Below are 14,927 nucleotides of genomic sequence, written 5' to 3'. Positions count from 1 at the left end.
AAGATAGGTAGGGACTAGCCTGCCTTAGCCCTGCTATACCGCGAACCAGACTTTTTACAGCACGGTCGGCGGTGCTGACTGGTGCTGACAGGGTCCCTTCTTGACCAGCTGCTCTGATCGAAAACCCGACACCTGGTCACCCTACTTCAGAGAATAGTTTTCATCAAGGCCACTGAAGGCAAACCACCACCTCAGGTGGAGTGGTGCAGCTGCACGTTTACAGGCTCTCCTGGGGTTATAGCAATTCTTAAGTAACATGTGGCCGATCGACAGCAGGAATGGAACAGAAGGATGATCAAGCACTCCTCCTCTTCCCCACACCACCGCAATCTCCAAGCCTCTGCCCCTGCTAAACCCTTTGGATCATCACATGCCAGCAGCTGTGTGCTGGCTCACCAAAGGAACAGCTCTTGAGAGGAATGGGAGGACAATATCTCCAGGCCCTTCTGGTCACATTGGGTAGAATCTCAGCAAGAGGTTCAGGGATCCTCCCCAGCTTGTTCAAATTCCCAGCAGAGGATTTGCTCAGATGGTGTAAACCAGACCTTTACCAGGGGCTTAAATATGTGGCCACTAAGGTGGCAGGGGTAAAAAGGGGGGGTTGCATGCACAGTCTGGTAAACAGGCTAGTGGCTAAAGGAGCATGCACGCCAGGAGTTAACTGCAGACTCTCTTAGCTGCAGGGACAAAATTGGGCCCTCACAACTGCAGATTATTTCTTAAAATTAGTCCTTGTGATTTAAGTAATTCAACCACTTTAGTAGCGTCTGTAGCTTTGTCTACATGGGGAATTTGCCTTGATTCCAACAACTGATAGCTGGCCACCCACGTTGCTGCACCAGTGCAAGCCCCGTGTGTAGACAAAGAACACCGGCTAGCCGCTCCTGTCCCCATCAAGCTGCAACCCACCAAGCTCCAACAATTAACCCATCATTGGCCCACATTGTGGCGGGGCAGACACAGAACACAGCTGGGCCAGCAGGCTGGCTCAGCTAATCACAGACTTATGGCATGCGACTAACACAACACAAATTCCTGTCTAACCATTTGACCAGCTTGTCCTCCAACAGGCATTTGCCTATCACTGACCCTTTCTTCAACAGGGGCCTTTTGCTCTGGGGTGCCTGGAACTTAAGGAGAGGGGATGAAAAGAGCAATTAGGATCCATCAGCCAAATGACCAAGCACCAGAAGGCACCAGCTCAAACCCCACTGAGCGAATGGCAGCTCCAGCCTCACAAGGGAGATGATTTTTCAACCCTTTCAAGGCTTTGGCATGTACAGCAATGGAGTCCAACCAATAGCCACAGCGTTGGGTGGATGTGCAAGAGGGGTTAAAGAATTACATGCACTTAGAAGTCATAATGGAGGACTTCAGGAGATTTTCATGGTAACCGCTACATTACATTTCCGGGCCCTGAGTCAGGAAGGTACTTAAGCATACACCTAGCTTTAAGCACATGAATGGTCCCAGTAAAAATCACCAGCCTTATTCTCAGCATGAGCAGAAATAGCTAGCTGAATGTGGGCCCTTCTTATGATTTTTTCATACTCTGAGGTGGTAAAGGCGGTGTCACGATTGGAAGGATTATAGCAAACAGGCATTTCCTGTTAAGTAGGGAGTCACACCGCTCTTCTGTATGGCTCAGTGTTTCATAACGCTCGAGGTTGTGGTTACTGCACACATTCTGTTCTTAATCACAACTGCTGCACACCTGTTCACCTAGTTCCATCCCATGTAGGGATTGCAGCAGATGGAGGGAGATTGGTGCTCAAAGGGGACCCGTGCCAGGACCTCCTCCTGCTTTTACTAGGCAGGAAGCCACACATACTCCATAGGAACAGCAGGTGAGAAAAATCACTTCTCCAATAGGGGCTTTGGTAGCAACATGCATGTGTGTCTACGGAGAAATTTTCACTTGGCAGCTGTTGTGATAATTGGGCCGACAAAGTTACCAGAGGCGGGAGTTCACTTGTAAGACATGCATTCACAAGCTGTTACAATAACCTGTAATAACAAATGTTGGTGGAAAGTCGGTCAAGTTGTCAACAATGACTGTTATAAATAGGTGCAAGAGAACCAGAGACTAACCGAGTTCAAACCAAAAAGGCCACATTGATAGAACTATGCTGAACTCATGCTTGGTAACAACAGAAGATGGGGACTTGGAAAGCAATGAACCAAAATCAGTGTGGCAGCTATTATGCCAAATAGGTTGAGCAACCAACGAGGGGGTGGGCTATTCTACATTCCCTTTGTGGGTCCTTAGAGAGACTTGGGGGGGGGAGAAAATAGAAGAAGAGATGGAGGCTACTGGAGGTAGCTTTACCATCTTCGCTGCCCCCTCTACTGTCTCCTGGGACCTCGCACCTTTGTCGTCCTAATCCTGAGAGATGTCCTGCCCACACCAGGCCAGAGGGAGGGACCCAGATGACATCACCACCCCTACCAGCTATAGCAGAATCTCTAAGGTGAAATGGGATCAGACTAACAGTGGCAGCAACAGCTCTAGCTCATCTCAACTAACTTCTCTTTTACTCAAAAGGACAGTTCTGACTGTCTTTGATCCCACCTAAGAGACTGTCAGACACGGGGGTTTTCCCCTTCTAAAATCGCACTCCAGCTAAAGGAAAAGGGACCAAGGGATGTTCTTAAAATCATACCCTTATTTAATGCTTGACGTTTCAAATGCTTTAACTGTTTTTTTCTTTTCTTTATCTTTAATTAAAGGTTAAAAGGAGTTTAAATGGTATGTTTGCCATGGTGCTAAGCAGGCCGAGGTCTCAGTATAACAATCCCAAACACTGTTTAATGTTGGACATGACTGGGTTACGTTAATATCTTGGGACCCGCTCTAGTCCACCTAAAGTAATACCACACACCATTGCAACTTTTCAATGGCGTTTCTCATTTTTAGACTTGTCTGACTGGCCCCTTCCCTGCAGCCAGCTTCCCAGAGAGCACAGGAAAAAATATTAAAGAAAATAAACACGCCTGTGAGGTAGAGTCGTTCCCACAAAGAGAACCTCAAGGACTTGCCCGAGGGCAGGCTGGGGGGTCTATGGCAGAGCAGGGAAACTGAACCCAGGTCTCCTAAATCTCAGGCTAGCTTGCTAACCACTGGATCAGCCTGCCTCTCTTCACCCAGCTGGCCCTCATCCACCCACCAGCCACAACAAAAGAGACCACACACAGACGAGGAAGTGTGGTCCATACGCTGGCTGAGGGGAGGGGTGAGGTCTCGTCTCCAGATTGCAGGCCTACAGACACAAACACAAGATTTTGTGGGGGGGGGGAAGGAGGAGGAGGATGTGGAAGTGGGTTTTTAACCTACTCTATATCTGCAGGAGCAGCTCTTCTTGACCCAGAGAACCCCTGCAAGTGGCTCATGCTAAGTGCTCCCAGGGGTTGAGCTTCACATGCATATAGCCTAGGCTGCGCTGTTTACCTGCCCCCACCCCCCAAGTAAGAAAACCCCCCGCGCCCCACCCTCAGACAACCCTTCCCCCCAAAGCTCATCCCAAGGCAATTTTTTAAAAATATAATCAAACGTGGACAGTAGCTTCTCAGGGGACAAGAACTCTAAATCGGTGGTATTTTAAAATGGTCCTCTGGAGTCGATGGCCTCCCTTGCCTACAGGGCTAAGCTGAACTGCAACTTAAAAAAATATTACCACAGAAAATAAACATTTGGGACCAGATCCCACACCCACGGAAACCAGCAAAAACAGCCTGCTTTGCAGGGGGACTTCAGCTGGTTCTATTTCCAGAGCATGGCAGAGGAAAGGGATTTAAATATACACCCCGTCACGCCCTAGGGCTGATGGTATCTGGTTATAAAAAAGGAGTTCTGTCGGGGGCTAGTTTATATCAGGAGGGCCCTGATTCTCAGACAGCCACAGAGCACGTGTCCCCCACCGTAAGGTCTTGGTAGCCCATTTCCTGAAGCTCAGAACAGAATGTGGTTCAAGTGTTCCTCCCAGGGTGAAGCAAAGCACGGGAGACACTCAGCCACAGCGGGAGGAGAAAACATGCAAGGGTCCGACTGGGAATAGCAGCTGAAATTTGAGTGCTCTCAACGCTTGGAACCATGCAGCCATCCCATCCCATCCCATGTGTCACATGCACCTCAGGCAATCCCGCAGAGCCAGTCAGTCACCTTGGGAGCTCAGGTGACTCCTGGGTAATCTGTTACCAGCCAGCCCTACCTAGAGAGTAAACGTTACCTACTAAATAAATACCTATTTCTAAAAAAAAGAGAGACAGTTGCTGGGATTTTTTTTTTCCCATTGGTTCATCAGGCTTTTATTGGCTTGTTGGCTTCGTGTAACTTTGGCTTTTCACATAGATGGTACAGACACAAACATGACATCACAACTGTACAATACACAATGCCCAGGATTCCATGAAGACAACAGAATGCATAGACCTACTATGGGGGGAAGGGAAGGCATGTCCTCTACTTCTCATTCACATTCCACTGCTGGCATGTCCTGGCAGTTTAGGTCCCAGTGCCTTACTAGTGGTGAATAGAGGAATCTTGCCTGATCGGGACAGCACCTTTGCTAACACACACCATACAAATATAACAACATGGCTGGGGATCAAACCTGGGACTTCCGGATTTAAAAGCACAATGTACTGCTTCTGCTGAAGGCTCAGCTGTTTGCTCATAAACCTGTGTGTGTGGTCGAGCCACTAGAGGGCGATGCAAAGCCACACCGTGTTAGCATGGACTGCACAACCATGCCCATGGCAATGTTAGAAGCTTTTCGGAAGAACGAGGGATAAAACCCTTCCTAAAAGAGTGCAGAGGATCAGGGTTCTTGTTGCAATTAGGCACATACAGTCCTATACCCCTCGCTCTAGCCCATGTGCTTGTTCCTTGCACCTTCATTTCACGGAAATAACATTATCCTTCCTAAGCTTTACAAAGAGCTAAATTTTTAAATTATTTTTACGTATTTAAAAAATAGATACATTCCCTCTCCACGAGGGGCTGTGTTTAAACACACATGCCAGAACCACCGAAAAGACCAGATAGAAAAGGCCCTGTTGCTGCTGCCGATGGCTAGAACTTGCATCACATTCCAGTAGGTAGAGTCCCTGTAAGGGAGCTGTGGCAAATCAATGCCCCTGACAGCCTCACAGGCCTTGAATGACTTCATATTGAAATGAGATGTGGATTGGTTGACCACCAGAATCCCTGGGTTTAAAAGCAGCAAGCTGTTTCCACTGCTCCAATATTAATAGAAACACTAGGCTGGGAAGTCTGAAGTCCCCACTCCCTGTCCCGCTGCTAAGGGTTCACCGTGGAAAGAAAGCCCTGTGTCTGGAATACATGCCTCAGACTTCGAATGCAGTTCCCATTATAACCTGCCCAGATTACCAATTCTCTCCTGAAGGACAGATTTTCTTTGCACCATACCATCAGTACAATCTGCTCTTAAAGCAGCAGGACGTTGATTGGCCGGTGGTACACAGCTGATGTCAGGGTTCTTACACCATCCCCCCTCCCTGCTACCATCATAGGAGGGGGAAGGGTAAAGGCAGTACCTTGTGCCACGCTGCTCTTAGGCTGCATTTCAGCCTCATGGGTCTGTTACAGCTGGCACAAGTCAGAGCAGCCCCCAGTTGCTCTAATGCAGTACAAGGGGATCAGCCCTGGACAGAGCTAAAGCAGGAGCAGCGCATGCCTCTGTGTGCATACCCCTGAACTGGGCTCTGTGCATCAGCCATACCACAGCACCTGGCTCATGATTTTAAATACATGTGTCATATATATTACATATAGATGCATGCACACTCATACACACACAGACAACAGCTAAACGTTTGAATGCCTCAAAATAAGAGACCCAACTATTGTAACAGCTGAAGTAGCCTGGTCTTGCCTGAATGCTGACCTGGCTTTTCTTCTGGAGCAGGTTTTAACTGCAGTCTATGTTGAATCTAAGCCTATGGGTAACTGAGGTTTTGGTCGCTAACTCTATACAGTAACATTTCACACACAGGGCTAGAAAAATGGGTCTGATATAAATCAGCCCCACCTCACTGACTTCATTTGAACTCTGCTGATTTACACCCGATGAGGATCTGGCCCCCAAATTCCCAAAATAAAGAAATATGGCAAGAAACGGATCGGTGTTTTCTCCTGACCTGTCATTTTGGGTGTGGCTGAGGTGTCAATGCAACGCCCAGGTAGGGGCTCGGGGACAGATTCCAGTCCCCAAGACAGTCCGTACCTCAGGCGCACCGTGTTCAGTACAGAAGCTTTTACTGGCCTCTTTAATGGCGTCTGTGGCTGTTTCTTGAATGAGTTGCTAACTTTTTTCCTATTGCCATCACCCCCGTCAGTTAAAACACATTTAAAAAACCCAACTAAGCGAGATGAGCCCCACGCTTCTGGGGCAGAAATATCTTAGCATGCAGGTGTGTCTGTAGTATTCCTCTGAACGGCTCTAAAACAAAACAACACAAACGGATTCTGTTTCTGCTTTTTAGGCCTCAAAGAGGGTCCTTTCCCCCATTTTATTTAACATCGGAAAAACCAGGCCCTGACTTCCTTCATACTGGTGGAGGACGAGAACAGGCTGATACCACAACAGGCCGAAAACTGAGATGAACCTCTCGGCAGGGGGAGGGGATGCTAAAGCCTTGTCCACGCTGGGAGATTATTCATATAGGTGCACCAATGCCACTGAACCTGTGCAAATAAGCTGCACTGGTGTCACAAGTGCCTTGCACCAGTCCAACTGCCCCTGTTTGAAATCAAGGTAAAAGGAGCCGGGGGGGGGGGAGGTTTCCTTGACACAACAGATCATTAAGAAGAAAAGCTAGGATGCCAAGAGGGTGGTTATCATCCCAACCACCACGGGAGCTCAGAAGTCTGGGTAGGTGCGACGGAAAGGCCTGGCATTGAAGCAGAATATAGTGAAAAAGGTAAAAGCACCGTTTCCCCCCGTTTGCATTGGACTCTGCAATACAGTGATCTGTTTTTATTGGGTTATTTTTCCAGGAGAAGGCAGTATGCAAACATGCCAATGGCACGTGATCCCTACGATAAAGCCAGCAACTGGACTGGATATCCTGAATGACTGCATACCATCTCTTGGTGCAGCAGGGACTCCGGTTCCTCTGGAAGAGGTGAGCTGGCTTAGCTAACACTTTTCACCCAGGACACAGGCAGAGCGGGAACTGTGTGCTCTGATAGGGTGGATTCCAGCTATGGTCTAGATTGTGGCTGGCTACCCACCACCAGCTGGCACCCCAACACTCATGCACGCGATTAGCAGCTTCCCCATGCAGGGTTCAGAAACAAATCCCGCCCCCTGAGCCCTAGAGGAAATCGTCAAAGCAATTACGTTGTTCTGAAACAAGCCCTTCCTTCTTTGGATTTTACTCCAGCCTTTCTTCCAGGAGGAGCAGCTCGCAGCCAAAGCGTAGACGGGACCCTTGGAACTGATCCCAGTCACATGTCATCAGGCTGGTCTTGCTGGTTTTACTGACCCCTACCCAAGTGCCAGCCTGGCTTGGACTTGCTGGATCCTCCTTACCCCAGCCCTCTGCCTTGCTGCATCCCCTCCTTGCATGCTCATTGACATTGCTGGAAGGCCGTCCCCTCCACATCTTCACCAGTGGAACACAGTGGCAAGGCTGGGGGAAGATGACCCCTGGTTGCAAGGATGGATCTAAGTGTGGGTGAAGGGGAGGGGAAAGGAGCTTTGCTGCAAGATGAATGAAGGGCCCACAAGGACGTCCACCTACACCACACGCTCTTACTAGTCTGGGAGGCCATCCAGCCTTTAAGTAAATGCTGGGATGCTGGTGAGCCCGCCTGCCTCATACATCATATGGTGCCAATAGCTCGGCTCACCCCCCATCCAAGGCTGCATCTTCAAGACGATCAGATTGTGGGCAAAGGTGATGCAGATGAGGCCCACAGTGAACCCAGTGGTGCTGTTCCCCTTTCTTTATGGGGTCTGAGCCTCATCCCCCTCCTTGTGGGCTTGCTGTTGCATGTCTGTGCAGCACATTTGACAGGGATAGGGCTGGGACCAGGCTGGCAGCAGCTGGCACAAGGATGGAGGGGCCAGGCAGTACTACTTGCTATTAACTCAAATGGGCCCTGGAGGCTGCAGAGATGGGTGCCGGCAGGCAGACAATCTCGTTGGACTCTACCCCATCATCACCATTCAGGCTAACACAGCCTGACCTCCGGCGTGGGATTCAGCACCAGTATCCTCCTGGCCTTGAATTCCCTGGCTCAATCACAGACGCCCCTGGTCCCCACACTTGGGCTCCCCCTTCACCACTGCCACAGGACAGTGGACTCCAGCAGCCCCTTCCCACCGGCTTGAATGTAATTTGCACGGCACTCTCCAGAACAGGAGAAGTGCGTGGAAGTCTAAGGTGCTACACCAGGCCTCAGATGCTTGGGTCAGTGTCCCCCGTGGAAGTGCAGGGCCCCCGAGTGATGACAATAACAGCAGCAGTCGAAAGGGCGGTGGTTGGGGATTAGGATTTTCTTTCTTAGACTAACCAGCTTCTTGGCTTCAAAGGCATCTCTGTCATCCCGAAGCTTCTTGTTCATCTCTCTGCTCCAAAGGAAGGTGAGAGAGAGAGAAGCAGAGTGGTTACCAAACACTCCTTGGGAGCAGAGCAGACACCAACACTGGAGAGCTAATTAGGGAAATAAGGATGCCCTTCCTGCCAGATGGGTTGGATGGGGGGTCTCAGTCCAGATAACAATGGGACTCCATAGTATTCCCTTAAACAGGAGGAAAGAATAATCCCCTTCACTGGATGAATTGCTGGGTGACATCCTATGGCCTGTGTTATGCAGGAGGTCAAGCTGGATGATTATACTGGCCCCTTTGTGAATCTATGGATGCCACCGAAATACATTCAATATTATTACAGCTTTCTGGAGAGACAAAGAATTTGTATGGTGCTTTGGCAGTGTTGTCACATCTGGAAACAAGCTAGCCAGAAGAGGAGCAGAGCTAACGAACCAGCCCAAATCCCTTTGGCTATTGGTTGGAGGATTCCCAACTCCCACCCCAAAGAGTCACTAATTCTGGATGCCAAGGAACTCTCCCAGGGCAAACAAGCATTCTTGGGCACAGCTGGAGTTTTGAATCTATTTCTGTCTGTGGGGTGGATAATGCCTCTGACCTTTCCACCTCTTCTCTAGTCTCCCCTCTAGGGAAGCAGCAGTTTCTCAACACCCCCCTTACCTGAGGAGCTCCAGCTGTCGAAGAAGGCTTTGTTTCTCTTTCTGCATGTTCTTAGAGACTCTAAACACATCCCTGTGTAAAGGGAGGGGAAAAGAAAACAAGGAAGAAAAAGAAATAAGGTTAAGTGAAAGATTAGAAAGGATGGAACCACCCCCTACCCCCTGCCCTCTCATGCACACACAAGTGATGTTGCTAAAGGTACAAGCCTGCCAGCTTCAATGATAGTTCAGTGGATAGAGCATTGGCTTTGGAGCCAGCAAAAGACCCGAGTTCTGCCACTAGCCTACTCTGTGTCCTTGGGCAAGTCACTTTCCTTCTCAGCACCTCAGTTACCCCACTTATAAAATAGGGATAATGTCATGTCTGGGTCATGGGCAGCCCAACCTAGTCATTAGAGCCAGAGTTTGCAGTCACAATATAGGAATTAAGAATTGGCTTGATCAGGATACCAGGAGGTCAGAAGTAGGACACAAGCTGGAGGTTCAGGAACCACAAGGTAGAGGCTAAGAGTCAAACTGGATGGAGATGCCAGGAAATGGAGCAGGAAGCACAAGGCATGCAGTCCAGAGCAGGATGGAGCCCACTTGTTCAGACAGGTGCCTGCTGCTGGCTTATGTAGCACCAGTGGGCCACACTGGGGCTAGGCTTTGTAGGTCCCATATAAGCTGCTGCCAGGTGGAGGGTTGGAAAGTGGCTGCTCCCAGGAACCTTGTGGGCCCAGGTTTGAGACCCGCGGGTCATGACTGATAATGATACTTGCCTCTGTTTGTTAATGCATCATGAGATGAAAAGCTGCTATGTAAAAGAACTAAGTCTTATTATTAGGTAAAGGCTGAAGAGATGCACCCCACAGTGGTTACGATACAATTATTGTAACCTCTCTAGCTGAGGCTACAATAAACTGGAGAGCACATGAAAGAAACCCCCCTACTGCTTTAAATAAAAATAACAATTCTTTGCCCTTGTACGGTGCTTTCCAGCCTAGCAGCTAGTAACACGTTAATTTAGCCTCACAATTCCCCTAGCAGGGGACTATTAGTATGTGTCACATTTTATCAGCGAGAAAACCACCACAGGGAGATGATTACTTGTCTTCCCCAAGATCAGGTATTGAGCTTATGACAGAGCCAGTAATAGAACCCAGGTCTGCAGCTTCCAAGCGCTATTCCTTAACCACTAGACAGCTCCTCCTACTGGGTACCGGGTAAGTCATGCTGCACAAGCAGCTACCAGCTTCCACTGCACATTGTGTAACCGCTATCCAGCCATACCTGTCTTTCTGTTCCTGTTCACACTGAGCCTCCTTCTGGAGACGCTCCAGATGCCCCTTGGCCACCTCCAGCTCCCACTTGCTTCTCTCCAGCTGCTCCAGGAGGTTTTCATTCAGAAGGTGGAGCCGCTCGTTCTGCACCCGGGTCTCCAGCTGCTCAGAGTTCAGAGACTGTATTTGATGCTCCAGCTGGGAAAGAGGAAAAAGGCAGACAAAGAATAATAAAAGAGACACCTGCCAGATTCAGGAAGCCACAGCCGTACAATGGGCCAGAAAAGCAGATACACAAGGTGCTATTGAGGAGCTGCTCCAGGTAAGCTGCCCACAAGGACGTGGATAGGCTGTCAGCATTACACTCAGTGTGACGTAAAGCCACAAGCTGGGTATTTCAAAGCCTGTTATCCTGTGCTGACCCCTCTGAATCGATGCATCACAAATGTGGCACAATCGCACCCCACTGTGGAACAGTAATATCAAAGGGGAAGAGTCAAGGCTGGAGAAGCAGCAGTAATTCTGCTCACCCCACACCAAGAATAGGACATTATTATTTACTGGTTGCATTACAGTAGCACCTTGCAGCTCAGTCACAGCCCAGGAACCCAGGCTGACAAGTGCTCTACAAACAGAACAAAAAGAGCCGCTGCCCCAGAGAGCTTACTGTGTAAGTATAAGACAAGAAACAACAGATGGATGCAGGCAGACACATGGGGAGCACAAGGAAACGATGAGACAACATTGTTCAGCCTGATAGGCAGTGATCTTAGACGTACATTGAGATTTGTGAGTTTCAGGTTAGGTGTTTGCTTGGCAGAGGCAATGAGTGAAATGATTAGAGCAGGGAACTGGAAGTCAGGTTGCCTGGATCTCACTCAAAATACCCCTTAAATCTCATCTTGCAGCTGCCCGCTTACAAACTAGAATGAGAAGGTTTACAGCACTTTGGCAGGGGCTATACCTGACAGGCCTTCATGCACCACCAGAATGTCACAGGCAAGCACCTTGCTGAGCCAAGTTTAACCCTGTGGAGACAAGTAGATGTGTGCTACGTTACCTCGGCACGAGGTCGAGTTAAGGACAAGGTGAGGTCTGATCTCATGCACATGCCAACCTTGCTAGGGCCCCTCTAGGAGGGGATGTGTACTCTGAACTGCCTTCTTGCTGCAAGCTTAAGTCAGACCCTTATCTGAAAGCAAGATAGCGAGAGATAAGGCAGGATCTCATGCATGGCCATCCCTGGGCAGAAGACTCCCATGGAATATAAACATCCAGCTATGCTGGTGAAGCCTGGCTCTCCTCCACAGCATGGTATGCTGCGCCTGCCCTACCAGGCCAGGTGGAGACAGGTGGTGTGTGCAAACACTGGATTACTAGGGGTATGTTAGAGCAAGGGCCATTCATCCTGAATTTCTTGGAAGGCCACATGCGGACCCCATATCTAAGGAAGCCTTACAGACAGCCTCAAAGATTAAATGTTTTAGCTTGCTAAGCACCCGGAGCAGACCCAGTGAATCCCAGTTACTTGAACCCCATCTCTCCAAACCTCCCTATCTAACAGATGGCCAACATTCCTCCATGCCTGTTGATCCTTGATTAGATAAAGCTGTTTGGTGCTGCTCAAGCCGTGTGGCTAGCTGGGACCCTACCGTAGCCCTGAACAAGAACAAGTTTGTACGTATCTAAAGCAGAATCATTAGCTGGTCTGGTCGTGGAATCTACACAAAGGAAAACCCAGAAGACACCCAAGGAGCGAAATGTCTCTGATATTTTGCTTGCTGCAGATTTGCCTAGTCCATGGATTTCCAGCTAAGCCCTTCCCATCTCCTACAAGCCATTTCTGGAAACCTAGCTCTTCCCCAAAGAATTCCAGATAAAGCAGGTCAGAAGTTGGGTCATTCTTCCTCCTGGGCAAAATTTTGATTTAAAAACAAAACAAACAAACAAAACCAAAACCAAAACAAAGAAAAACGTCGGGTTGAAAACAGAAACGATCTCCGGTTCCCCCAAAAAGCATTGAAATGTGGTGATGAAAACACAGAGATGCCTTCCGTACAGATTTTTACTGAGCTGAAAACCCTATTTTTCATCCAAAAAAGCTTCAATGAGCCCTAATCCCAGCTGCAATGACTGCATGGGACTGTGTGTATAAACTGAATCCAACTTTAAGACAGCATCCTTTCAGGGCAGGAATGTGCAATTGGTTTGAGGCAGTTTGTCTGCTACACTGAGCCAGGAATACTTATGGCAATATATATATATATATAGCCACTTCAATATGACCACTAGGGAGTCCCCTCCCAGAGCGGCAGCTCTGCCATCTGGCGTGGCTGGCACTGACACGAGCACCTCTGATTGGCATGAGTTCTCCCTGGATACAATCAGCAGGCGCTAGGCAGGTAATTTGCAATGGGGGAGCTCTCTAGCAGAGGGAGGAGAGCAAAACAGGGAGCTGCTTTAGGAAAGGCAGCCACTGAACACACGTGTCTCGCTGTGTAAGGCAAGATTAGGGCCATCACGGGTGCATAAATGGAAATCGGGGTGAGGGGAACAGGGCAATCAGCTTATATGCAGCTGCGCTACTCAGCCTGCGTCTCTGTCACCACAAGCATCAGCGAGATAGGCCATCCCCACAGCGTGTCACAAGGGGCTTCCTCGCCTTTTCCTTGCGTTGCAAGAGCGTTGCTGCCATGCTCCTAGTGCCTGACGTAAAGCCTATTGCAGACAGTAGGAGTCTTCCCATTGACTTCAGTGGGTTTTGGATCACATCACGAAGTCCTTGTCAACCCATAGAGCTCGAGACTCAAACATTGACCCTCATCTTGTTTTGTCACGAGACCGCGCTGCCCGCTCCTTGCTGGCTGTGGGTTTAGTCATGACGATCCATACATTAGCAACCTTCACTCCTACTTATTGCATTTATCTGTGCCAAGGTACGAAACCACACACCTTAAAAAAGCCTGAGTTTTCCATGCAGGATACACAGGGCATCCTGAACTTGTTCCCCCGTGCGAGACCCCAAGCATTTAGCAGAGGAGTTAACCAACAGTTCACTAAGGAAGAGGAAATGGACCATGTGGAAAGGAATGAAGTCTGCCAATTACAGACTGGTGATTTTCCTCTTTGATAGAATCCCCTCACAGGTGGGAGTGTTATCATTCGGTCTCATTGTGCCAGTAAGGGCCACTATTTTCCCTAGCATGGAAAGGATTTTGCTCCCCTGGTTATTTCAATGGTGGGAGATGAAGCAGATCAGACATATTTTCTGTGTCCACTTCTCTGTTTGTTTTAGTTTCACAGTCCATGGACCAGAACTGCAAATGCATTCTCCCCAAGAGGATTTGGGGATGGCCTAACCACTCCTGCAGTCTCAGCAGTCATCAGATCATAAGTGTCTCTGGCACGATACGTTTATTCTTTATGTTAGCCTTAGCCCCTGGGTTAAGGGGCCTCTATCCCCACCAAGGAAAGAGGTAAAAGACCCTTCATGCCCAACTATGAGTGGATATCAGGCAAGGTCTTGTTATCTGTTTGATTTGATACCCTCCCTCCACTCACCTGAAGATGCCTCTTCCCTCCCTAACTTGGACTTTGGTGCCATCAAATAGTACACTTAAACTTTAGAACCATCCTCTAGACACTGACCGCACTGTTTACAGTGTGCTACAGTGTATGACCTGCATCATGGTTATCTACTGATATGGGCTATCATCCATGGGCAGTTCCTAGTCAGAAGAATATCTACAGAGCTTTAAACACATAGCCACACACCCCTAGCTGGGTGAGCTTGAAAGAGCAACCAGAGAAGTATCTCTCACTTTTATTCATAGGCAAGATCTATCCCGGTTCTGGAAGTAACCTAATAACGGCCATTCTGGGTCAGACCAAAGGTCCAGCTAGCCCAGTATCCTGTCTTCTGACTGTGGCCAATGCCAGGTGCTTCAGAGGCAATGAACAGAACAGGCAATCATTGAGTGAGCCATCCCCTGTCGGCCACTCCCAGCTTCTGGCAAACAGAGACTAGGGACACTCAGAGCATGGGTCACATCCCTGACCATCTTGGCGAATAGTCATTGATGGACCTATCCTCCGGGAATGGATTTAGTTCTTTTTTGAAACCCATTATAGTTTTGGCCTTCACAACATCCCCTGGTAATGAGTTCCACAGAGTGACTGTGTGTTGTGTGAATAAGTACTTCCTTTTGGTTGTTTTAAACCTGCTGCCTATTCATTTCATTGGGGGACCCCTGGTTCTTGTGTTATGTGAAGGGGTAAATAACACTTCCTTGTTCACTTTCTCCCCACCAGTCATGATTTTATAGACCTCTGTCATCTTCCCCCTTAGTCGTCTCTTTTTCAAGCTGAAAAGTCCCAGGTTTTTTAATTGCTCCTTATACGGAAGCTGTTCCATACCCCTAATCATT

The 14,927-nt window shown here is 48.8% G+C and overlaps 1 protein-coding gene across 1 annotated transcript in view; it reads right to left on the bottom strand.

The window, feature by feature from the left end:
• Window positions 1-14,927, bottom strand: part of CRACR2B (calcium release activated channel regulator 2B) — a 56,141-nt gene that overhangs the window by 12,447 nt on the left and 28,767 nt on the right. Inside the window, 5 exon segments of the mRNA XM_074954784.1 lie at window positions 7,557-7,579; window positions 7,582-7,656; window positions 8,543-8,597; window positions 9,240-9,311; window positions 10,511-10,698. Coding sequence (XP_074810885.1) covers window positions 7,557-7,579; window positions 7,582-7,656; window positions 8,543-8,597; window positions 9,240-9,311; window positions 10,511-10,698 — 413 coding nt within the window.

Source organism: Natator depressus, chromosome 6, assembly GCF_965152275.1.
Source record: "Natator depressus isolate rNatDep1 chromosome 6, rNatDep2.hap1, whole genome shotgun sequence".
NCBI lineage: Eukaryota > Metazoa > Chordata > Testudines > Cheloniidae > Natator > Natator depressus.
This window is presented reverse-complemented; position numbering and strand designations above follow the sequence as displayed.